Source organism: Coregonus lavaretus (assembly GCF_964263955.1).
Source record: "Coregonus lavaretus genome assembly, chromosome: 18".
Classification (NCBI taxonomy): Eukaryota; Metazoa; Chordata; class Actinopteri; order Salmoniformes; family Salmonidae; genus Coregonus; species Coregonus lavaretus.
In genome coordinates, this window is record NC_140005.1 from 17,046,171 (window position 1) to 17,072,340 (window position 26,170).

The 26,170-nt window shown below is 46.6% G+C and overlaps 1 protein-coding gene across 1 annotated transcript in view; it reads left to right on the forward strand.

Moving 5' to 3' along the window:
* dlgap2a (discs, large homolog-associated protein 2a) overlaps window positions 1–26,170 on the forward strand; it is a gene marked incomplete at both ends in the record, with an annotated part of 341,967 nt that extends 315,797 nt beyond the window's left edge. Inside the window, 5 exons of the mRNA XM_084182088.1 lie at window positions 20,608–20,693; window positions 20,898–21,340; window positions 21,450–21,541; window positions 25,355–25,510; window positions 25,964–26,170. Of these exons, the coding sequence (XP_084038214.1) occupies window positions 20,608–20,693; window positions 20,898–21,340; window positions 21,450–21,541; window positions 25,355–25,510; window positions 25,964–26,170 (984 nt within the window). The remainder of the gene's footprint in view (window positions 1–20,607; window positions 20,694–20,897; window positions 21,341–21,449; window positions 21,542–25,354; window positions 25,511–25,963) is intronic.

The following is a 26,170-nucleotide window of genomic DNA, read 5'->3' on the forward strand; positions in this document are numbered from 1 at the left end:
CCCCTCTCTCTATTCCCTCTCTCTATTCCCTCTCTCTATTCCCTCTCTCTATTCCCTCTCGCTATTCCCTCTCTCTATCCCCTCTATCTCCCCTCTCTCTATTCCCTCTCTCTCCCCTCTCTTTATTGCCTCTCTCTATTCCCTCTATCTCCCCTCTCTCTATTCCCTCTCTCTATCCCCTCTATCTCCCTCTCTCTATTCCTCTCTCTATTCCCTCTATATTCCCTCTCTCTATTCCCTCTCTATATTCCCTCTATCTCCCCTCTCTCTATTCCTTCTCTCTATTCCTCTATCTCCCTCTCTCTATTCCCTCTCACTACCCCTCTCTATATTACCTCTCTCTATTCCTTCTATATGCCCTCTCTCTATTCCATATCTCTAATCCCTCTCTCTATTCCCTCTATCTCCCCTCTCTCTTTTCCCTCTCTATTCCCTCTCTCTATTCCCTCTATCTCCACTCTCTCTTTCCCTGTCTCTATCCCCTGTCTCTATTCTCTGTCTCTATTCCCTCTCTCTATTCCCTCTCTCTATTCCCTCTATCTCCCCTCTCTCTATTTCCTCTCTTATTCCCTCTCTCTGTTCCCTCTCTCTATTCCCTCTCTCTACCCCCTCTATCTCCCCTCTCTCTATTCACTCTCTCTATTCCTTCTCTCTATTCCCTCTCTCTATCCCCCTATCTCCCCTCTCTCTATTCCCTCTCTCTCCCCTCTCTCTATTCCCTCTATCTATTCCATCTCTCTATTCCCTCTCTCTATCCCCTCTATCTCCCCTCTCTCTATTCCCTCTCTCTCCCCTCTCTTTATTGCCTCTCTCTATTCCCTCTATCTCCCCTCTCTCTATTCCTCTCTCTATCCCCTCTCTCTGTTCCCTCTCTATTCCCTCTCTCTATTCCCTCTATCCCCCCTCTCTCTATTCCCTCTCTCTATTTCCTCTCTCTATTCCCTCTATCTCCCCTCTCTCTATTCCCTTTCACTACCCCTCTCTCTATTCCCTCTGTCCATTCCCTCTATCTCCCCTCTCTCTATTCCCTCTCTCTATTCCCTCTATCTCCCCTCTCTCTACTCCCTCTCTCTCCCCTCTCTCTAATCCCTCTCTATATTCCCTCTATCTCCCCTCTCTCTATTCCCTCTCTCTATTCCCTCTCTCTATTCCCTCTCTCTATTCCCTCTTTCTCCCCTCTCTTTATCCCCTCTCTCTATTTCCTCTCTCTATCCCTCTCTATTTCCTCTCTCTATCCCTCTCTATTCCCTCTCTCTATTCCCTCTATCTCCACTCTCTCTTTTCCCTGTCTCTATCCCCTCTCTCTATTCCCTCTCTCTATTCCCTCTCTCTATTCCCACTCTCTATTCCCTCTCTTTATTCCCTCTCTCTGTTCCCTCTCTCTATCCCCTCTATCTCCCCTCTCTCTATTCCCTCTCTCTACCCCCTCTATCTCCCCTCTCTCTATTCCCTCTCTCTATCCCCTCTCTCTATTCCCTCTCTATTCCCTCTCTCTATTCCCTCTCTCTATCCCCTCTATCTCCCCTCTCTCTATTCCCTCTATCTCCACTCTCTCTTTTCCCACTCTCTATTCCACTCTCTATTCCCTCTCTTTATTCCCTCTCTCTGTTCCCTCTCTCTATTCCCTCTCTCTATCCCCTCTATCTCCCTCTCTCTATTCCCTCTCTCTACCCCCTCTATCTCCCCTCTCTCTATTCCTTCTCTCATTCCCTCGCTCTATCCCCTCTCTCTATTCCCTCTCTATTCCCTCTCTCTATTCCCTCTCTCTATTCCCTCTCACTACCCCTCTCTCTATTCCCTCTCTCTATTCCCCTCTATCTCCCCTCTCTCTATTCCCTCTCTATCTCCCCTCTCTCTATTCCCTCTCTCTATCCCCTCTCTCTATTCTCTCTCTATTCCCTCTCTCTATTCCCACTCTCTATTCCCTCTCTTTATCCCTCTCTCTGTTCCCTCTCTCTATTCCCTCTCTCTATCCCCTCTATCTCCCCTCTCTATATTCCCTCTCTCTACCCCCTCTATCTCCCCTCTCTCTATTCCTTCTCTCAATTCCCTCGCTCTATCCCCTCTCTCTATTCCCTCTCTATTCCCTCTCTCTATTCCCTCTCACTACCCCTCTCTCTATTCCCTCTCTCTATCCCCTCTATCTCCCCTTTCTCTATTCCCTCTCTATCTCCCCTCTCTCTATTCCCTCTCTCTATCCCCTCTCTCTATTCTCTCTCTATTCCCTCTCTCTATTCCCACTCTCTATTCCCTCTCTTTATTCCTCTCTCTCTTCCCTCTCTCTGTTCCCTCTCTCTATTCACTCTCTCTACCCCCTCTATCTCCCCTCTCTCTATTCCCTCTCTCTATTCCCTCTCTCTATTCCTCTCTCTATTCCCTCTCTCTATCCCCTCTATCTCCCCTCTCTCTATTCCCTCTCTCTATCCCCTCTCTCTATCCCCTCTATCTCCCCTCTCTCTATTCCCTCTCTCTACCCCCTCTATCTCCCCTCTCTCTATTCCTTCCCTCAATTCCCTCGCTCTATCCCCTCTCTCTATTCCCTCTCTATTCCCTCTCTCTATTCCCTCTCTCTATTCCCTCTCACTACCCCTCTCTCTATTCCTCTCTCTATCCCCTCTATCTCCCCTCTCTCTATTTCCTCTCTATCTCCCCTCTCTCTATTCTCTCTCTATTCCCTCTCTCTATTCCCACTCTCTATTCCCTCTCTTTATTCCTCTCTCTGTTCCCTACTTCTCTATTCCCTCTCTCTATCCCCTCTATCTCACCTCTCTATATTCCCTCTCTCTACCCCTCTATCTCCCCTCTCTCTATTCCTTCTCTCAATTCCCTCGCTCTATCCCCTCTCTCTATTCCTCTCTATTCCCTCTCTCTATCCCTTCTCTATATTCCCTATCTCTATTCCCTCTCTATTCCTCTCTCTATTCCCTCTCTCTATTCCCTCTATCTCCCCTCTCACTATTCCCTCTCTCTATTCCCTCTCTCTGTTCCTCTCTATTCCCTCTCTCTATCCCTCTATCCCCCCTCTCTCTATTCCCTCTCTCTATTTCCTCTCTCTATTCCTCTATCTCCCCTCTCTCTATTCCTTTCACTACCCCTCTCTCTATTCCCTCTGTCCATTCCCTCTATCTCCCCTCTCTTCTATTCCCTCTCTCTATTCCTCTATCTCCCTCTCTCTACTCCCTCTCTCTCCCCTCTCTCTAATCCCTCTCTATATTCCCTCTATCTCCCCTCTCTCTATTCCCTCTCTCTATTCCCTCTCTCTATTCCCTCTCTCTATTCCCTCTTTCTCCCCTCTCTTTATCCCCTCTCTCTATTTCCTCTCTCTATCCCTCTCTATTTCTCTCTCTATCCCTCTCTATTCCCTCTCTCTATTCCCTCTATCTCCACTCTCTCTTTTCCCTGTCTCTATCCCCTCTCTCTATTCCCTCTCTCTATTCCCTCTCTCTATTCCCACTCTCTATTCCCTCTCTTTATTCCCTCTCTCTGTTCCCTCTCTTTATCCCCTCTATCTCCCCTCTCTCTATTCCCTCTCTCTACCCCCTCTATCTCCCCTCTCTCTATTCCCTCTCTCTATCCCCTCTCTCTATTCCCTCTCTATTCCCTCTCTCTATTCCCTCTCTCTATTCCCTCTCACTACCCCTCTCTCTATTGCTTCTCTCTATTCCCTCTCTCTACTCTCTCTCTAATCCCTCTCTATCTCCCCTCTCTCTATTCCCTCTCTCTATTCCCTCTATCTCCCCTCTCTCTACTCCCTCTCTCTCCCCTCTCTCTATTTTCCCTCTCTATATTCCCTCTATCTCCCCTCTCTCTATTCCCTCTCTCTATTCCCTCTCTCTATTCCCTCTCTCTATTCCCTCTTTCTCCCTCTCTCTATTCCCTCTCTCTATTCCCTCTATCTCCCCTCTCTCTGTTCCCTCTCTCTATCCCCTCTCTCTATTCCCCCTCTCTATCCCCTTAATCTCCCCTCTCTCTATTCCCTCTCTCTATTCCCACTCTCTATCCCCTCTATCTCCCCTCTCTCTATTCCCTCTCTCTATACCCCTATCTACCCTCTCTCTATTCCCTCTCTCTATTCCCTCTCTATATCCCCTCTCTCTATTCCCTCTCTCTATTCCCTCTCTATTCCCTCTCTCTATTCCCTCTCTCTATTCCCTCTATCTCCACTCTCTCTTTTCCACTCTCTATTCCCACTCTCTATTCCCTCTCTTATTCCCTCTCTCTGTTCCCTCTCTCTATTCCTCTCTCTATCCCCTCTATCTCCCTCTCTCTATTCCCTCTCTCTACCACTCTATCTCCCCTCTCTCTATTCCTTCTCTCAATTCCCTCGCTCTATCCCCTCTCTCTATTCCCTCTCTATTCCCTCTCTCTATTCCCTCTCTCTATTCCTCTCACTACCCCTCTCTCTATTCCCTCTCTCTATTCCCACTCTCTATTCCCTCTCTTATTCCCTCTCTCTGTTCCCTCTCTCTATTCCCTCTCTCTATCCCCTCTATCTCCCTCTCTATATTCCCTCTCTCTAACCCCTCTATCTCCCTCTCTCTCTTCCTTTTCTCAATTCCCTCGCTCTATCCCCTCTCTCTATTCCCTCTCTATTCCCTCTCTCTATTCCTCTCTCTATTCCCTCTCACTACCCCTCTCTCTATTCCCTCTCTCTATCCCCTCTATCTCCCCTGTCTCTATTCCCTCTCTATCTCCCCTCTCTCTATTCCCTCTCTCTATCCCCTCTCTCTATTCTCTCTCTATTCCCTCTCTCTATTCCCACTCTCTATTCCCTCTCTTTATTCCCTCTCTCTCTTCCCTCTCTCTGTTCCCTCTCTCTATTCCCTCTCTCTACCCCCCTCTATCTCCCCTCTCTCCTATTCCCTCTCTCTATTCCCTCTCTCTATTCCCTCTCTCTATTCCCTCTCGCTATTCCCTCTCTCTATCCCCTCTATCTCCCCTCTCTCTATTCCCTCTCTCTCCCCTCTCTTTATTGCCTCTCTCTATTCCCTCTATCTCCCCTCTCTCTATTCCCTCTCTCTATCCCCTCTATCTCCCCTCTCTCTATTCCCTCTCTCTATTCCCTCTATATTCCCTCTCTCTATTCCCTCTCTATATTCCCTCTATCTCCCTCTCTCTATTCCTTCTCTCTATTCCTCTATCTCCCCTCTCTCTATTCCCTCTCACTACCCCTCTCTATATTACCTCTCTCTATTCCTTCTATATGCCCTCTCTCTATCCATATCTCTAATCCCTCTCTCTATTCCCTCTATCTCCCCTCTCTCTTTTCCCTCTCGATTCCCTCTCTCTATTCCCTCTATCTCCACTCTCTCTTTCCCTGTCTCTATCCCCTGTCTCTATTCTCTGTCTCTATTCCCTCTCTCTATGCCCTCTCTCTATTCCCTCTATCTCCCCTCTCTCTATTTCCTCTCTTTATTCCCTCTCTCTGTTCCCTCTCTCTATTCCCTCTCTCTACCCCCTCTATCTCCCCTCTCTCTATTCACTCTCTCTATTCCTTCTCTCTATTCCCTCTCTCTATCCCCTCTATCTCCCCTCTCTCTATTCCCTCTCTCTCCCCTCTCTCTATTCCCTCTATCTATTCCATCTCTCTATTCCCTCTCTCTATCCCCTCTATCTCCCCTCTCTCTATTCCCTCTCTCTCCCCTCTCTTTATTGCCTCTCTCTATTCCCTCTATCTCCCCTCTCTCTATTCCCTCTCTCTATCCCCTCTCTCTGTTCCCTCTCTATTCCCTCTCTCTATTCCCTCTATCCCCCCTCTCTCTATTCCCTCTCTCTATTTCCTCTCTCTATTCCCTCTATCTCCCCTCTCTCTATTCCTTTCACTACCCCTCTCTCTATTCCCTCTGTCCATTCCCTCTATCTCCCCTCTCTCTATTCCCTCTCTCTATTCCCTCTATCTCCCCTCTCTCTACTCCCTCTCTCTCCCCTCTCTCTAATCCCTCTCTATATTCCCTCTATCTCCCCTCTCTCTATTCCCTCTCTCTATTCCCTCTCTCTATTCCCTCTCTCTATTCCCTCTTTCTCCCCTCTCTTTATCCCCTCTCTCTATTTCCTCTCTCTATCCCTCTCTATTTCCTCTCTCTATCCCTCTCTATTCCCTCTCTCTATTCCCTCTATCTCCACTCTCTCTTTTCCTGTCTCTATCCCCTCTCTCTATTCCCTCTCTCTATTCCCTCTCTCTATTCCCACTCTCTATTCCCTCTCTTTATTCCCTCTCTCTGTTCCCTCTCTCTATCCCCTCTATCTCCCCTCTCTCTATTCCCTCTCTCTACCCCTCTATCTCCCCTCTCTCTATTCCCTCTCTCTATCCCCTCTCTCTATTCCCTCTCTATTCCCTCTCTCTATTCCCTCTCTCTATTCCCTCTCACTACCCCTCTCTCTATTGCTTCTCTCTATTCCCTCTCTCTACTCTCTCTCTAATCCCTCTCTATCTCCCCTCTCTCTATTCCCTCTCTCTATTCCCTCTATCTCCCCTCTCTCTACTCCTCTCTCTCCCCTCTCTCTATTCCCTCTCTATATTCCCTCTATCTCCCCTCTCTCTATTCCCTCTCTCTATTCCCTCTCTCTATTCCCTCTCTCTATTCCCTCTTTCTCCCTCTCTCTATTCCCTCTCTCTATTCCCTCTATCTCCCTCTCTCTGTTCCCTCTCTCTATCCCCTCTCTCTATTCCCTCTCTCTATCCCCTTAATCTCCCCTCTCTCTATTCCCTCTCTCTATTCCCTCTCTCTATCCCTCTATCTCCCCTCTCTCTATTCCCTCTCTCTATACCCCCTATCTACCCTCTCTCTATTCCTCTCTCTATTCCCTCTCTATATCCCTCTCTCTATTCCCTCTCTTTATTCCCTCTCTCTGTTCCCTCTCTCTATTCCCTCTCTCCATCCCCTCTATCTCCCCTCTCTCTATTCCCTCTCTCTACCCACTCTATCTCCCCTCTCTCTATTCCTTCTCTCAATTCCCTCGCTCTATCCCCTCTCTCTATTCCCTCTCTATTCCCTCTCTCTATTCCCTCTCTCTATTCCCTCTCACTACCCCTCTCTCTATTCCCTCTCTCTATCCCTCTCTCTATTCTCTCTCTATTCCTCTCTCTATTCCACTCTCTATTCCCTCTCTTTATTCCCTCTCTCTGTTCCCTCCTCTCTATTCCCTCTCTCTATCCCCTCTATCTCCCCTCTCTATATTCCCTCTCTCTACCCCCTCTATCTCCCCTCTCTCTATTCCTTTTCTCATTCCCTCGCTCTATCCCCTCTCTCTATTCCCTCTCTATTCCCTCTCTCTATTCCCTCTCTCTATTCCCTCTCACTACCCCTCTCTCTATTCCCTCTCTCTATCCCCTCTATCTCCCCTCTCTCTATTCCCTCTCTATCTCCCTCTCTCTATTCCCTCTCTCTATCCCCTCTCTCTATTCTCTCTCTATTCCCTCTCTCTATTCCCACTCTCTATTCCCTCTCTTTATTCCCTCTCTCTCTTCCCACTCTCTGTTCCCTCTCTCTATTCCCTCTCTCTACCCCCTCTATCTCCCTCTCTCTATTCCCTCTCTATTCCCTCTCTCTATTCCCTCTCTCTATTCCCTCTCTCTATTCCCTCTCTCTATCCCCTCTATCTCCCCTCTCTCTATTCCCTCTCTCTCCCCTCTCTTATTGCCTCTCTCTATTCCCTCTATCTCCCCTCTCTCTATTCCCTCTCTCTATCCCCTCTATCTCCCCTCTCTCTATTCCTCTCTCTATTCCCTCTATATTCCCTCTCTCTATTCCCTCTCTATATTCCCTCTATCTCCCCTCTCTCTATTCCTTCTCTCTATTCCCTCTCTCTATTACCTCTCTCTCCCCTCTCTCTATTCCCTCTCTCTATTCCCTCTCTCTATTCCCTCTCTCTATCCCTCTATCTCCCCTTTCTCTATTCCCTCTCTCTATCCCCTCTATCTCCCCTCTCTATATTCCCTGTCTCTATCCCCTCTCTCTATTCCTCTCTATATTCCCTCTATCTCCCCTCTCTCTATTCCCTCTCTCTATTCCCTCGCTCTATTCCCTCTCTCTATTCCCTCTATCTCCCCTCTCTCTATTCCCTCTCTCTCCCCTCTCTTATCCCCTCTCTCTATTTCCTCTCTCTATCCTCTCTATTTCCTCTCTCTATCCCTCTCTATTCCCTCTCTCTATTCCCTCTATCCCCACTCTCTCTTTTCCCTGTCTCTATCCCCTCTCTCTATTCCCTCTCTCTATTTCCTCTCTCTATTCCCACTCTCTATTCCCTCTCTTTATTCCTTCTCTCTGTTCCCTCTCTCTATCCCCTCTATCTCCCCTCTCTCTATCCCTCTCTCTACCCCCTCTATCTCCCCTCTCTCTATTCCCTCTCTCTATCCCCTCTCTCTATTCCCTCTCTATTCCCTCTCTCTGTTCCCTCTCTCTATTCCCTCTCTCTATCCCCTCTATCTCCCCTCTCTCTATTCCCTCTCTATGTCCCCTCTCTCTATTCCCTCTCTCTATCCCCTCTCTCTATTCCTCTCTATTCCCTCTCTCTATTCCCTCTCTCTATTCCCTCTATCTCCCCTCTCTCTATTCCCTCTCACTACCCCTCTCTATATTACCTCTCTCTATTCCTTCTATATGCCCTCTCTCTCTTCCATATCTCTAATCCCTCTCTCTATTCCCTCTATCTCCCCTCTCTCTTTTCCCTCTCTATTCCCTCTCTCTATTCCCTCTATCTCCACTCTCTCTTTCCCTGTCTCTATCCCCTGTCTCTATTCTCTGTCTCTATTCCCTCTCTCTATTCCCTCTCTCTATTCCCTCTATCTCCCCTCTCTCTATTTCCTCTCTTTATTCCCTCTCTCTGTTCCCTCTCTCTATTCCCTCTCTCTACCCCCCTCTATCTCCCCTCTCTCTATTCCCTCTCTCTATTCCTTCTCTCTATTCCCTCTCTCTATCCCCTCTATCTCCCCTCTCTCTATTCCCTCTCTCTCCCCTCTCTCTATTCCCTCTATCTATTCCATCTCTCTATTCCCTCTCTCTATCCCCTCTATCTCCCCTCTCTCTATTCCCTCTCTCTCCCCTCTCTTTATTGCCTCTCTCTATTCCCTCTATCTCCCCTCTCTCTATTCCCTCTCTCTATCCCCTCTATCTCCCCTCTCTCTATTCCCTCTCTCTATTCCCTCTCTCTATTCCCTCTCTATTCCCTCTCTCTATTCCCTCTCTATATTCCCTCTATCTCCCCTCTCTGTATTCCTTCTCTCTATTCCCTCTCTCTATTACCTCTCTCTCCCCTCTCTCTATTCCCTCTCTCTATTCCCCCTCTCTATTCCCTCTCTATATCCCCTCTATCTCCCCTTTCTCTATTCCCTCTCTCTATCCCCTCTATCTCCCTCTCTATATTCCCTGTTTATATCCCCTATCTCTATTCCCTCTCTATATTCCCTCTATCTCCCCTCTCTCTATTCCCTCTCTCTATTCCCTCGCTCTATTCCCTCTCTCTGTTCCCTCTCTCTATCCCCTCTCTCTATTCCCTCTCTCTATCCCCTCAATCTCCCCTCTCTCTATTCCTATCTACCCTCTCTCTATTCCCTCTCTCTATTCCCTCTCTATATCCCATCTCTCTACTCCCTCTCTCTATTCCCTCTCTCTATTCCCTCTCTCTATTCCCTCTATCTCCACTCTCTTTTCCCTGTCTCTATCCCCTCTCTCTATTCCCTCTCTCTATTCCCACTCTCTATTCCCTGTCTTTATTCCCTCTCTCTGTTCCCTCTCTCTATTCCCTATCTCTATCCCCTCTATCTCCCCTCTCTCTATTCCCTCTCTCTACCCCCTCTTTCTCCCCTCTCTCTATTCCTTCTCTCTATTCCCTCTCTATATCCCCTCTCTCTATTCCCTCTCTCTATTCCCTCTCTCTACCCCTCTCTCTATTCCCTCTCTCTATTCCCTCTATCTCCCCTCTCTCCATTCCCTCTCTCTATTCCCTCTCTCTACCCCCTCTATCTCCCCTCTCTCTATTCCCTCTCTCTATTCACTCTCTCTATTCCATCTATCTCCCCTCTCTCTATTCCTTCTCTCTATTCCCTCTCTCTATTCCCTCTCTATATTCCATCTCTCTCCGTTCTCTCTATTCCCTCTCTCTATTCCGTCTCTATTCCCTCTCTCTATTCCCTCTATCTCCCCTCTCTCTATTTCCTCTCTTTATTCCCTCTCTCTGTTCCCTCTCTCTATTCCCTCTCTCTATTCCCTCTCTCTATTCCCTCTCTCTATCCCCTCTATCTCCCCTCTCTCTATTCCCTCTCTCTCCCCTCTCTCTATTCCCTCTCTCTATTCCCTCTCTCTATTCCCTCTCTCTATCCCCTCTATCTCCCCTCTCTCTATTCCCTCTCTCTCCCCTCTCTTTATTGCCTCTCTCTATTCCCTCTATCTCCCCTCTCTCTATTCCCTCTCTCTATCCCCTCTATCTCTCCTCTCTCTATTCCCTCTCTCTATTCCCTCTCTCTATTCCCTCTCTATTCCCTCTCTCTATTCCCTCTCTATATTCCCTCTATCTCCCCTCTCTCTATTCCTTCTCTCTATTCCCTCTCTCTATTACCTCTCTCTCCCCTCTCTCTATTCCCTCTCTCTATTCCCCCTCTCTATTCCCTCTCTCTATCCCCTCTATCTCCCCTTTCTCTATTCCCTCTCTCTATCCCCTCTATCTCCCCTCTCTATATTCCCTGTCTCTATCCCCTATCTCTATTCCCTCTCTATATTCCCTCTATCTCCCCTCTCTCTATTCCCTCTCTCTATTCCCTCGCTCTATTCCCTCTCTCTATTCCCTCTTTCTCCCCTATCTCTATCCCCTCTCTCTATTCCCTCTATCTCCCCTCTCTCTGTTCCCTCTCTCTATCCCCTCTCTCTATTCCCTCTCTCTATCCCCTCAATATCCACTCTCTCTATTCCCTCTCTCTATCCCCTCTATCTCCCCTCTCTCTATTCCCTCTCTCTATACCCCCTATCTACCCTCTCTCTATTCCCTCTCTCTATTCCTCTCTATATCCCATCTCTCTACTCCCTCTCTCTATTCCTTCTCTCTATTCCCTCTCTCTATTCCCTCTATCTCCACTCTCTTTTCCCTGTCTCTATCCCCTCTCTCTATTCCCTCTCTCTATTCCCACTCTCTATTCCCACTCTCTATTCCCTGTCTTTATTCCCTCTCTCTGTTCCCTCTCTCTATTCCCTCTCTCTATCCCCTCTATCTCCCCTCTCTATTCCCTCTCTCTACCCCCTCTATCTCCCCTCTCTCTATTCATTCTCTCTATTCCCTCACTATATCCCCTCTCTCTATTCCCTCTCTCTATTCCCTCTCTCTACCCCTCTCTCTATTCCCTCTCTCTATTCCCTCTATCTCCCCTCTCTCTATTCCCTCTCTCTATTCCCTCTCTCTACCCCCTCTATCTCCCCTCTCTTTATTCCCTCTCTCTATTCACTCTCTCTATTCCATCTATCTCCCCTCTCTCTATTCCTTCTCTCTATTCCCTCTCTCTATTCCCTCTCTATATTCCATCTCTATATTCCATCTCTCTCCCCTCTCTCTATTCCCTCTCTCTATTCCATCTCTATTCCCTCTCTCTATTCCCTCTCTCTATTCCCTCTCTATTCCTCTCTCTATTCCCTCTCTCTATTCCCTCTATCTCCACTCTCTCTTTTCCCTGTCTCTATCCCCTCTCTCTGTTCCCTCTCTCAATTCCCTCTATCTATTCCCTCTCTCTATTCCCACTCTCTATTCCCTCTCTTTATTCCCTCTCTCTGTTCCCTCTCTCTATTCCCTCTTTCTATCCCCTCTATCTCCCCTCTCTTTATTCCCTCTCTATTCCCTCTCTATATTCCCTCTCTCTATTCCCTCTATCTCCCCTTTCTCTATTCCCTCTCACTACCCCTCTCTCTATTCCCTCTCTCTATCCCCTCTCTCTATCCCCTCTATCTTTCCTCTCTCTATTCCCTCTCTCTCCCCTCTCTCTATTCCCTCTCTCTATTCCCTCTCTCTCCCCCCTTTCTATTCCCTCTTTCTATTCCCTCTCTCTATCCCCTCTATCTCCCCTCTCTCTATTCCCTCTCTCTATTCCCTTTCTCTATCCCCTCTCTCTATTCCCTCTCTCTATTCCCTCTCTATTCCCTCTCTCTATTCCCTCTATCTCCCCTCTCTCTATTCCCTCTCTCTATTCCCTCTCGCTATTCCCTCTATCTCCCCTCTCTCTATTCCCTCTCTCTATCCCCTCTCTCTCTATTCCCTCTATGTTCCCTCTCTCTATTCCCTCTCTATTCCCTCTATCCATTCCCTCTCTCTATTCCCTCTCTCTATTCCCTCTCTATTCCCTCTCTCTCCCCTCTCTCTATTCCCTCTTTCTATTCCCTCTCGCTATTCCCTCTATGTCTCCTCTCTTTATCCCCTCTCTCTATTCCCTCTCTCTATTCCCTCTATATTCCCTCTCTCTATTCCCTCTCTATATTCCCTCTATCTCCCCTCTCTCTATTCCCTCTCTATTCCCTCTCTCTATTCCCTCTCGCTATTCCCTCTATCTCCTCTCTCTCTATTCCCTCTCTCTATTCCCTTTCTCTTTTCCCTCTGTCTCCCCTCTCTCTCTTCCCTCTCTATTCCCTCTATCCATTCCCTCTCTCTATTCCCTCTCTTTATTCCCTCTCTCTGTTCCCTCTCTCTATCCCCTCTCTCTATTCCCTCTCTCTTCTTTTCTCATTCTCCTCTCTTGTAACTATCGATCTCCACTTGTCTCTTTGCCCATTCTTTCTTACCTCCTCTGCCTCACTCTCTCACTCAGTCGCTCTCTCTCTTTCTCCTTCTCTCTTTCTCTCTCTGTTTCTGTTTCTCTCTATCTCTATCTCTCCCTCCCGTCCTCCCTCTCTCTCTCCCCAGGGAGGGTTTGTTTGTGGAGACAGTTGAGTCTCAGTCACTCAGAGATGATCAGGCAATCCCTCTCTCTATTCCCTCTATCTCCCCTCTCTCTATTCCCTCTCTCTATTCCCTCTATCTCCCCTCTCTCTATTCCCTGTCTCTATCCCCTCTCTCTATTCCCTCGCTCTATTCCCTCTCTCTTCCCTCTCTATTCCCCCTCTCTATCCCCTCTCTCCATTCCCTCTATCTCCCCTCTCTCTATTCCCTCTCTCTATTCCCTTTCTCTATTCCCTCTATGTCCCCTCTCTCTATTCCCTCTCTCTTGTCCCGTTATCTCCCAACTCTCTATTCCCTCTATCTCCCCTCTCTCTCTTCCCTCTCTATTCCCTCTATCCATTCCCTCTCTCTATTCCCTCTCTTTATTCCCTCTCTCTGTTCCCTCTCTCTATTCCCTCTCTCTATTACCTCTCTCTTCTTTTCTCATTCTCCTCTCTTGTAACTATCGATCTCATCTTGTCTCTTTGCCCATTCTTTCTTACCTCCTCTGCCTCACTATCTCACTCAGTCGCTCTCTCTCTTTCTCCTTCTCGCTTTCTCTCTCTGTTTCTGTTTCTCTCTATCTCTATCTCTCCCTCCCGTCCTCCTCCTCTCTCTCCCCAGGGAGGGTTTGTTTGTGGAGACAGGTGAGTCTCAGTCACTCAGAGATGATCAGGCAATCCCTCTCTCTATTCCCGCTATCTCCCCTCTCTCTATTCCCTCTCTATTCCCTCTCTCTATTCCCTCTATCTCCACTCTCTCTTTCCCTGTCTCTATCCCCTGTCTCTATTCCCTCTCTCTATTCCCTCTATCTCCCCTCTCTCTATTTCCTCTCTTTATTCCCTCTCTCTGTTCCTTCTCTCTATTCCCTCTCTCTATCCCCTCTATCTCCCCTCTCTCTATTCCCTGTCTCTATCCCCTCTCTCTATTCCCTCGCTCTATTCCCTCTCTCTTCCCTCTCTATTCCCCCTCTCTATTCCCTCTCTCTATTCCCTCTATCTCCCCTCTCTCTATTCCTTCTCTCTATCCGCCTCTCTTTTTCCTCTCTCTATCCCCTCTCTCTATTCCCTCTCTCTATTCCCTCTATCTCCCCTCTCTCTATTCCCTCTCGCTATTCCCTCTATCTCCCCTCTCTATTCCCTCTCTCTATCCCCTCTCTCTCTATTCCCTGTCTCTATCCCCTCTCTCTCCCTCCCTCTTTTCCCTCTCTCTATTCCCTCTCTCTATTCCCTCTATTCCCTCTCCCTATTCCCTCTCTCTATTCCTTCTATCTCCCCTCTCTCTATTCCCTCTCTCTATTCCCTCTATCTCCCCTCTCTCTATTCCCTCTTTCTATTCCCTCTCGCTATTCCCTCTATGTCTCCTCTCTTTATCCCCTCTCTCTATTCCCTCTCTCTATTCCCTCTCTCTATTCCCTCTCTATATTCCCTCTATCTCCCCTCTCTCTATTCCCTCTCTATATTCCCTCTCTATTCCCTCTATCTCCCCTCTCTCTATTCCCTCTCTCTATTCCCTTTCTCTATTCCCTCTATGTCCCCTCTCTCTATTCCCTCACTCTTGTCCCTTTATCTCCCAACTCTCTATTCCCTCTATCTCCCCTCTCTCTATTCCCTCTCTATTCCCTCTCTCTATTCCCTCTCTATTCCCTCTATCTCCCCTCTCTCTATTCCCTGTCTCTATCCCCTCTCTCTATTCCCTCTCGCTATTCCCTCTATGTCTCCTCTCTTTATCCCCTCTCTCTATTCCCTCTCTCTATTCCCTCTCTATTCCCTCTCTCTATTCCCTCTCTATATTCCCTCTATCTCCCCTCTCTCTATTCCCTCTCTATTCCCTCTCTCTATTCCCTCTCTATTCCCTCTATCTCCCCTCTCTCTATTCCCTCTTTCTATTCCCTCTCGCTATTACCTCTATGTCTCCTCTCTTTATCCCCTCTCTCTATTCCCTCTCTCTATTCCCTCTCTATTCCCTCTCTCTATTCCCTCTCTATATTCCCTCTATCTCCCCTCTCTCTATTCCCTCTCTATTCCCTCTCTCTATTCCCTCTCGCTATTCCCTCTATCTCCCCTCTCTCTATTCCCTCTCTCTATTCCCTTTCTCTATTCCCTCTATGTCCCCTCTCTCTATTTCCTCTCTCTTGTGCCTTTATCTCCCAACTCTCTATTCCCTCTATCTCCCCTCTCTCTCTTCCCTCTCTATTCCCTCTATCCATTCCCTCTCTCTATTCCCTCTCTTTATTCCCTCTCTCTGTTCCCTCTCTCTATTCCCTCTCTCTATTACCTCTCTCTTCTTTCTCATTCTCCTCTCTTGTAACTATCGATCTCCACTTGTCTCTTTGCCCATTCTTTCTTACCTCCTCTGCCTCACTCTCTCACTCAGTCGCTCTCTCTCTTTCTCCTTCTCTCTTTCTCTCTCTGTTTCTGTTTCTCTCTATCTCTATCTCTCCCTCCCGTCCTCCCTCTCTCTCTCCCCAGGGAGGGTTTGTTTGTGGAGACAGGTGAGTCTCAGTCACTCAGAGATGATCAGGCAATCCCTCTCTCTATTCCCTCTATCTCCCCTCTCTCTATTCCCTCTCTCTATTCCCTCTATCTCCCCTCTCTCTATTCCCTGTCTCTATCCCCTCTCTCTATTCCCTCGCTCTATTCCCTCTCTCTTCCCTCTCTATTCCCCCTCTCTATTCCCTCTCTCTATTCCCTCTATCTCCCCTCTCTCTATTCCCTCTCTCTATTCCCTTTCTCTATTCCCTCTATGTCCCCTCTCTCTATTCCCTCTCTCTTGTCCCTTTATCTCCCAACTCTCTTTTCCCTCTATATCCCCTCTCTCTATTCCCTCTCTATTCCCTCTATCCATTCCCTCTCTATATTCCCTCTCTTTATTCCCTCTCTCTATTCCCTCTCTCTATTCCCTCTCTATTCCCTCTCTCTCCCCTCTCTCTATTCCCTCTTTCTATTCCCTCTCGCTATTCCCTCTATGTCTCCTCTCTTTATCCCCTCTCTCTATTCCCTCTCTCTATTCCCTCTATATTCCCTCTATCTCCTCTCTCTCTATTCCCTCTCTCTATTCCCTTTCTCTTTTCCCTCTATCTCCCCTCTCTCTCTTCCCTCTCTATTCCCTCTATCCATTCCCTCTCTCTATTCCCTCTCTTTATTCCCTCTCTATTACCTCTCTCTTCTTTTCTCATTCTCCTCTCTTGTAACTATCGATCTCAACTTGTCTCTTTGCCCATTCTTTCTTACCTCCTCTGCCTCACTATCTCACTCAGTCGCTCTCTCTCTTTCTCCTTCTCTCTTTCTCTCTCTGTTTCTGTTTCTCTCTATCTCTATCTCTCCCTCCCGTCCTCCCCCTCTCTCTCCCAAGGGAGGGTTTGTTTGTGGAGACAGGTGAGTCTCAGTCACTCAGAGATGATCAGGCAATCCCTCTCTCTATTCCCTTATCTCCCCTCTCTCTATTCCCTCTATTCCCTCTCTCTATTCCCTCTATCTCCACTCTCTCTTTCCCTGTCTCTATCCCCTGTCTCTATTCCCTCTCTCTATTCCCTCTCTCTATTCCCTCTATCTCCCCTCTCTCTATTTCCTCTCTTTAATCCCTCTCTCTGTTCCTTCTCTCTATTCCCTCTCTCTATCCCCTCTATCTCCCCTCTCTCTATTCCCTGTCTCTATCCCCTCTCTCTATTCCCTCGCTCTATTCCCTCTCTCTTCCCTCTCTATTCCCCCTCTCTATTCCCTCTCTCTATTCCCTCTATCTCCCCTCTCTCTATTCCTTCTCTATATCCGCCTCTCTTTTTCCTCTCTCTATCCCCTCTCTCTATTCCCTCTTTCTATTCCCTCTCTCTATTCCCTCTCTATTCCCTCTCTCTATTCCCTCTATCTCCCCTCTCTCTATTCCCTCTCGCTATTCCCTCTATCTCCCCTCTCTCTATTCCCTCTCTCTATCCCCTCTCTCTCTATTCCCTGTCTCTATCCCCTCTCTCTCCCCCCCCTTCTTTTCCCTCTCTCTATTCCCTCTCTCTATTCCCTCTATTCCCTCTCCCTATTCCCTCTCTCTATTCCTTCTATCTCCCCTCTCTCTATTCCCTCTCTCTATTCCCTCTATCTCCCCTCTCTCTATTCCCTCTTTCTATTCCCTCTCGCTATTCCCTCTATGTCTCCTCTCTTTATCCCCTCTCTCTATTTTCTCTCTCTATTCCCTCTCTATATTCCCTCTCTATTCCCTCTATCTCCCCTCTCTCTATTCCCTCTCTCTTCCCTTTCTCTATTCCCTCTATGTCCCCTCTCTCTATTCCCTCACTCTTGTCCCTTTATCTCCCAACTCTCTATTCCCTCTATCTCCCCTCTCTCTATTCCCTCTCTATTCCCTCTCTCTATTCCCTCTCTATTCCCTCTATCTCCCCTCTCTCTATTCCCTCTTTCTATTCCCTCTCGCTATTCCCTCTATGTCTCCTCTCTTTATCCCCTCTCTCTATTCCCTCTCTCTATTCCCTCTCTATTCCCTCTCTCTATTCCCTCTCTATATTCCCTCTATCTCCCCTCTCTCTATTCCCTCTCTATTCCCTCTCTCTATTCCCTCTCTATTCCCTCTATCTCCCCTCTCTCTATTCCCTCTTTCTATTCCCTCTCGCTATTCCCTCTATGTCTCCTCTCTTTATCCCCTCTCTCTATTCCCTCTCTCTATTCCCTCTCTATTCCCTCTCTCTATTCCCTCTCTATATTCCCTCTATCTCCCCTCTCTCTATTCCCTCTCTATTCCCTCTCTCTATTCCCTCTCGCTATTCCCTCTATCTCCCCTCTCTCTATTCCCTCTCTCTATTCCCTTTCTCTATTCCCTCTATGTCCCCTCTCTCTATTCCCTCTCTCTTGTCCCTTTATCTCCCAACTCTATTCCCTCTATCTCCCCTCTCTCTCTTCCCTCTCTATTCCCTCTATCCATTCCCTCTCTCTATTCCCTCTCTTTATTCCCTCTCTCTGTTCCCTCTCTCTATTCCCTCTCTCTATTACCTCTCTCTTCTTTCTCATTCTCCTCTCTTGTAACTATCGATCTCCACTTGTCTCTTTGCCCATTCTTTCTTACCTCCTCTGCCTCACTCTCTCACTCAGTCGCTCTCTCTCTTTCTCCTTCTCTCTTTCTCTCTCTGTTTCTGTTTCTGTTTCTCTCTATCTCTATCTCTCCCTCCCGTCCTCCCTGTCTCTCTCCCCAGGGAGGGTTTGTTTGTGGAGACAGGTGAGTCTCAGTCACTCAGAGATGATCAGGCAGCCCATCCTGAGTGATGAATGATGATTTTAATTGGCTGAGCTGAATGCCGTGCCGCTCACCGTGGTGCCTTGCTGTGCTGCACGCCACGCTATCCAATCACACCACCCACCGTCTCCCCAAATCTGCTCACTAACGGACCCCTGATTCACCACGCTCCTAATCAAATGCAGAGACAGAATAATAGATAGATTGCTGGGGAGAAAGGCAGAAAGAGAGAGAAGGAAGAGATGGTATGGTGGGGTGACAGAGAGAAAGAGAGACATGGGGTAATGGAGAAGGAGAGGCAGGAAGGCCTGAATTACATTGGTTTTCAAATTGGCTCCAATGTTGTGTGTAAAATACAGAAGCACTTTCGATTAGTAATGGCTGGCAGTGTGAATGTCTACATTTATTGAAACATACCAGACGTGCCGTATGCAACACAAAAATGCAGCAAAACCTCCTACAAAGTTTCCCTTTAAACTGTACAGCTAATATTTGGCCAGTGTGGTAAGATCAATTTAAATTCACCTGCATCGTCACAGACCTCCTGGGCATGTACAGTTCAGTATAATTCACCTCTGGCAGTGTAGCCTACAACCCTATTGATTGGCCCATAGTTTGACCTTTCACCCCTCACCTCAGAAAGGACCACAATCTTAATCCTTAGCCTTTGACCGTTTGGGCGCAGTGTTTTGAGTTTTGACGCCTTATGTTCTGGGGGCAATTATAGTGTACGGTGTCCATATTAGGACAGAGTAAGAATGGATTCTGTAGCAGGATCTTACTCTCACTACCTACCGACTGTAACTCACTACCTACCTTTGTCTCAATGAAACTAAGCCATGTCTGAGTAGAATGCTGATGCCTATAGTTTCCAAAGTTTCCACACCTGTGCTGTGTGTGTATATGTGTGTGAGTGTGTGTGTGTGTGTGTGTGTGTGTGTGTGTGTGTGTGTGTGTGTGTGTGTGTGTGTGTGTGTGTGTGTGTGTGTGTGTGTGAGTGTGAGTTTGTGTGTGTGTGTGTATGTTTGTTTGTGTGTGCATAGCGTGGTGTGTGTGTTCACCAAACCAGGTGTTGCTTCTTTTTTCTGTCTCTGCCAGCACACTTTGAAGCTCCCCTAAATATCGCCCCTCCTCATCCATCATAGAGCAGCAACCCATTCTGTCTCTCTGAAGTGGACTTTGCTTTGTGCCTTTAGCAGAAAGTAATGGAGGTCACCTGGACCAGTAGCGACTCACCGCTGATTACCTTTCTGGTAAAGAAAAGGGGGATTCAGAGTGCTTGCTGCCTGAATAGCAATGTGTCCCTCCATAAATGTCACTGTTTGTACCAGGCTACTCTGCAATGTAACAGGCTTGACATTTTACTAGACATAAGCACACTTCTCTGTTCATTGCAAACCACTTAAAGCTAAAGAGTTATTCATGTGAGTTTGGAGCTGTTAAGGCTTAAGGCTCTCAGACAGACAGGCAGACGTTCTAGTCAGGATCCCACTGTGTGGTCACTCAGTGGAAGAGGATTCAAATGTGGGTGAATATATTTTGAAATTACCCTGCTAATAATAAAGTGTAAAATTAGAGGTCTGCTGGTCTCACACTTGTATTACTCAACAGAGAGACAGCATGTCAGTGGGTGTCACAAGGACTAAATCTAGCTACCACACACCTCTACCTCCCAAATATTACTAGTCCCTGCAGACTGTAGGCTATATGCAACTGCAGGGTAAAAGTTTTGTTGACAGTACATGTAATGAAGCGACAATGTTTTGTTTCTGACTCGGATAGTCACAGGATACATGTTTTTGTGTGTGAAAGAGAGACATACAGCCAGACATACAGCCAGACAGCCAGACAGACAGACAGACAGACAGACAGACAGACAGACAGACAGACAGACAGACAGACAGACAGACAGACAGACAGACAGACAGACAGACAGACAGACAGACAGGGTATCCATAAAGGAAGTGTAGAGTAGCATTACAGTAAGGACCGGGGCTCATAAAGAGGATCAGTGCTGCTAGGGCCATTCAATCAGGATCAGCAACTCTCAGGACAAACAGGGATCAGTCTCTACCATCGTTGGCCAGCACCATCCACCCAGCACCATGCTTTAATGAACACTAACAAAGACTTGTCTGTCGTTCTGTTACACACCACCCTGGGCACACTACACATGATCACACGTCTCCACTCCCTAATCAGGTTTTGTAATGTTTTTACATTTTTTTACTACCGTCCTTGTGTATCTCCAAAACGGCTGCTTGTTGTTGGTATAAATCACTGTGTTGTGTGCTGAGGGTGTTGAAGAACTAGTTGTGTTTGATTGAGTTCTCTGCCTCTGTAAATCACACTGCAGTTACAGTATGTTCTGACAGGCCGCTTACAGTTGAGGAGGAGGCACAGCACGGGACCCAAACCAATAACCCCACAGACGTCTGGGAGTGGTCATAATGAGAACGCTGTTGCTGTGTTATTATGTTGCATTAGGTGGAAGCAGCCACCGACTCGGAGTCAGATACCAAAGGGTCGAGGGAATACCATTCGGTGGGGATCCAAGTAGAAGATGACAAACGGTAAAATTTAGTTTTTCATAGATTCCTTTTCTTTTCCATTTCTGGATTCGTGCTCATCTGTAACAATGGCTTTACTACAGGCCTGGCAGAGTGTGTCGTTATTAAATTCACCACCAGCCTTTCCTCTTTCTCTAACTGTGTGTGTTAGTTTACAATATCCCTTGTTGGCCTGAATGTTTGCTTTCCCTAATCTGTGTGTCACAGAGGGCAGGGCAGGTTGAAGCGCTCCAACAGTGTAACAGCCTCCGTTCAGGCTGACATGGAGATGGAAGGGTTTCCCACCATGGAGGACAAGGGCCTACAGTTTGGAGGGGGTTTCCTAGGGGGGCACTCTGAGCCCAGCACACCTACCCAGTACGGGGTACGCACCGTCCGCACCCAGGGCCTCTTCAGCTACCGGGAGGACTACCGGACCCCCACAGGGCCCCCCAGCCCCCAGCAGACCTCCAGTGAGACCACCTGGCAGCTAGAGCCCCCCTCCCCCAGGGAGCCTGCAGCTTCGTCTGGCGAGTCGGGCCGGGTGTCCCCCGCCTTGCGGAGGGATGGAAGCTGGTTCATGCAGCTGCTCCACGCAGAGACCAAGAGGATGGAGGGATGGTGTAAAGAGATGGAGGCGGAGGCGGAGGAGAACGACCTCTCTGAGGAAAGTGAGTGGGATAGGAGTCAGAATGTACAGTCAATTAGGAAATGTTTTATTCTAAAGAGACTCGCAAGACTTTTAGGTAACAGAGGTTGAGTTAATTTTCTGTCTTTCAGTCCTAGGTAAAATCAGGAGTGCGGTGGGCAGTGCTCAGCTCCTCATGTCTCAGAAATTCCAGCAGTTTTACTGGCTTTGTCAGCAGAACCTGGTGAGTAATGTCACTGAAACGTTGACCCTGTGTGTGTCTGTGTACATACAGTATGTGAGTGTGTTTAAAAATATATATTCACTACCAGTCAAAAGTTTGGACACACCTACTCATTCAAGGGTTTTTCTTTATTTTTACTATTTTTTACATTGTAGAATAATAATGAAGACAAATTAACTTTTAAGAAGGCACACCTGTTAATTGAAATGCATTCCAGGTGACTACCTCAAGAAGCTGGTAGAGAGAATGCCAAGAGTGTGCAAAGCTGTCATCAAGGCAAAGGGTGGCTATTTGAAGAATCTCAAATATAACATATATTTTGATTTGTTTAACACTTTTTTGGTTACTACATGATTCCATATGTGTTATTTCATAGTTTTGATGTCTTCATTATTATTCTACAATGTAGAAAATAGTAAAAATAAAGAAAAACCCTTGAATGAGTAGGTGTGTCCAAACTTTTGACTGGTAATGTATATTGTGCTACGCTGATCTATGAAAGGAAAGAACACAGTTACATGAGCATTCCTGCATCCGCCTCTACTGTTATCATGTCTCTTACATAGAATAGCTTAGCAGTACAAGCCCAACAGGTCAGAAGCTACTGAATTCGCCATAAGAAATCTAGCACTTCTGAGATGATAGCATCTTGAACAATAAGAGACTGTGAATGTCTGTGTCACCAATGATGCACTCACAGCTCTGACTAGAATAATGAGACGCCCGCCGTTTAAATTAAGAACTATCTCCGCAGTCCACTATCTCTTCATACTTGTTTACCTCTATTCTTACTCCTCTTTATTGATCTCAGCCAAATATCCAATATTTGAGATTAAGCCGGTCTGGAGTCATGACAAATTGTATTGCTATTTTTTGCCATATGCAGCAGAAATGGCAGTATTCAGAAAAGACTGAAAAGTGCACAGGGGATTATTTAGTTTGAACTAGTCTTTTATATAGAGATTTTCTGCCTCTATTTCCCAGATAGACATTTTCCAAATAATACAGCATACACTTTCTGAACATGGATTTGAGTCCATTTGAAGAAGTGGTGTCCGGCAAATAAGAAAGAGGCTTAAGGAGATGTGTAATTGTGCTCCATTTGTCTTCCCCCCTTTTCTCTCCTGGGTAACTTAAGCCTGACTTGAACAAGCTTCCAAAGACAGCCGCAGACTCTAGCAGCTTTTTATTGTGGGAGGGGCTACAGGATTAAGTCATACTGGCACAGGCAGGGCTTATATTTCCCAGAATCCTTTAATGTGTCGGGCTTTCTAAACCACAAGAGAATCTGTATTTTAAAAAGCCAAAGGTCAAAGGTCACATAAAAGTTGAGTTGATGACCTCTGGAGTGGTATACCCTGCATGATACACTGCAGTATTGTTATGTGAATTTTTTAACAAACTATTTCAGTTTCTCTGTGCGTCTCCCAAAAGGTTGTAAGTCTTTTGGGATTTAAGTAACGGCCAGAGTCCCGGTCTGCATAGTCAGAGATATTTATTCATTGAGAATTCTGCCATCACAATTTCAGAGTCCATCTTTTATACTCATACGTCATACAAAAAGAAATCCCTCCCCTCTGTAGGCGGGCTGTAGTTTTCCACTCTAAAACTGCTCTACTGACCTTCAGTTCACACACACACACATATACACACATACATACACACACACACATATCCTACTCCCTGCATTACTCAGTTATTGCCGTTCTCCCCTCCCTAAATTGGGAGGCCTCTTTATCTTAGTTTCTCAGTTGTCTTTGTTGTCTGGCCTAACTCTTACTCACATTGCTAAATAGTGGCTCAATGCCATAGCCTTTACTGGTCCTACACTCACACATTTCTAACACAATATACACAGTTTCAGGGTGTAATAATTAGTCATTAATAATTAATCTATCAAGTATACGTATGCTTTTGTGTATTTGTTTGCTTATACTGTCTTCTTTTTGAACCCCCAATATTGATGAAATGAGCCCAGTGCTGTCTTCTGCTATTTCCCCTCTGGGTCTCTGTGTATCTCCCCTGTGAAGTTTAAGACAGAGAGGATAAATGAGGTAGCTCTCTGTGACAGAGTGAAATCTCAGCCTGCCACAGCCTCTCCACACTGCTATGAGTCACCCATCAGGCCTGATCTGGTGCTGTGCATTCTGAACACTACCTCAGTGCCCCCCCTCCCCCACACACACTCCCTCTACTTCCAGACCTGCCCCACCACTCAGGTAGTATTCCTGGGTTGCATGTTTCGTCACAATATTGTTTTGAATATTCGTTTTGAACTGATGCCCGACTGAACATTCTACTCAATGCATCGTCAATGACAGCTGATAAAGATTTCTTCAAAAGTGCATTACAGTGGCTTGGAAATACAATGACATTCAAAAAGAGGCAAATAATTAATAGGAAAACCTTTTGTCATCATTTTCATGTTACCAGATTGACTTTAGTATAACGTTAGCTAGCAAGCTAAGATTGAGGGGAGGCCACCGGATTTTAGCTGGCTAATGTTAGCATTGCTAGCTATTTTTGACGAACTTTGCTAGCTAATGACAACATTGCCATCTGTCTAAAGTAAATTTGACGGCAAAGTTGTTTCCGACTAAATATTTGACTACTTTAGCAATGTCATCGTATTTCCAGGCACTGTAGTGTAATTTAAACGAAACAGTAGTTAGCCTCCGTCCAGAATGACTGGATTTATCACCACTTTAGGGCACCACTATGACGCCGCCGATAGAGTACGGCTTGAGAACGTTCATAACAATGTCATGACGCGACCGAGTGACGGGGGTGCAACCTATCAATCCGGCAGCCGAATACTTTATGAATTATAGAACTACCAAAGCTTTACCTGGTATGTATGTACACGTGTACTGTAGCTCTTTGCACCACTTTATAGTGATAGTGGCCTAAACTATTGCGTTAATAACATGCAATTAACCTTTACCATGTACAGTACATGTAGTTCTGAACACTTAGTAAGTACTGCTTACTCTTTTTCCTTTCCAAGACCTTCCACTATATTAACTTCATTGTAATTCAAAGAGTGACCCAGGCCTTTACTTCAGAGCCTATATATTTAGATCTACATTCAGAATGCAGCAGTCTGAAACTCCCCCAGACAGTCGGCTGTGATATTTTTGTGCCCTCCAGCCATCCAATATATGGAGCACATCAAGTCACTGAATTAATGGGGGGAGATGGTGAGCCGGGGTCCAATGGGATGCTATGGATCTTATTTCTCAACTCTTAACTTCATAACAGAGTTGGAGATATGGATTTAGGCTATAGTCTCACTAGTATCATCTGTTGTGTCAATAGTGTGTCTGAGACACTGGCGCTCCAGCTGATTGGGACTCTGGCCGATGTGATGTGATGAATAAGACTGACTGGCAGTGAATGAAATGTGAGCCCTCTTCATGATTTCCCATCCTCAGGGGGGTTAGGAGAGATTGCCATGGATCACATTTTGTTGTGGCTCATTTCAATGAAGTGTCCTCCAAGTCCTGTAGTCTAACCATGAGATGACGATTGGAGAAAAACCTGAAATGATTGTCTTTTTGAAGTTTGACCTTCCTGCTACCATAACTTTGCTGAAACTGTATTTTTATAAAAAAAATTATATACCATAAATCCTTGCAGTTTCCTCTGTTGAGTTCTGATAAGGACATCTAGTGGAAGTTATCAGAAGTGCAACAAATAACTTACAGTCTAAAGCTTCACTGTTTTTACAGTGAACATAGAATATGATCTTGGTCTCAGTCTTAAAGTATCTGTAATTCAGGCACTGATGTGATCATCTATAACCCCTTGCAGGACCCCAGTGCCATGCCCCGCCCCACCTCTCAGGACCTGGCTGGATTCTGGGACCTCCTGCAGCTGTCCATCAATGACGTCACCACCAAGTTTGACAAGCTGCAGCAGATGAAGAACAACGACTGGAGGCCCTTAGAGAATAGCCCAGAGAAGAAGGTGGGTAGCACTGAGGTATAGAGAATACAATATATTCTTATTCTGTTGTCTATGGTGGGTAGTCTCAGTGACTGGTGAGACACATACACAGAATTAGAATCATTGTATTTCTATGGAAACAGATACAGCTACATAACGCACAGTCAGAGCCTTATTAGAGAGAGATGTGAGATTACTCAGAGCCACATTGTAGTAGTGTGGAGTGGTGCTGTTCGGTATGTGAGGTCAAATGCTTAGTTAAGCACCACTGGGTGTCATTGACATGGTGCTTAACTATGCTGATTTATACCACTGGGTGTCATTGACATGGTGCTTAACTACAATGATTTATTTTAAACCACTCAAATGGATGATATGTCAACTACTGCTTATACATGTTGAATTACAGAATAGTTTTTGATACAGTTCAGATTTTGGTTGGTCTAGTTCGTCTCTCTTTCTTCCTATGTCCAGTTGCCACCTGTCGTACCAAAGAAGTCCATGATCGGGAAGAGAGGCGTGACGCGGGAGAAGTCCCTGGACCTTCCAGACCGCCACCGCCAGGAGGCACGCAGGAGGCTCATGGCGGCCAAGCGTGCGGCTTCCTTCCGTCAGAACTCAGTGTCAGAGAGAGCAGACAGCATCGAGATCTACATCCCTGAGGCCCAGACTCGCCTTTGA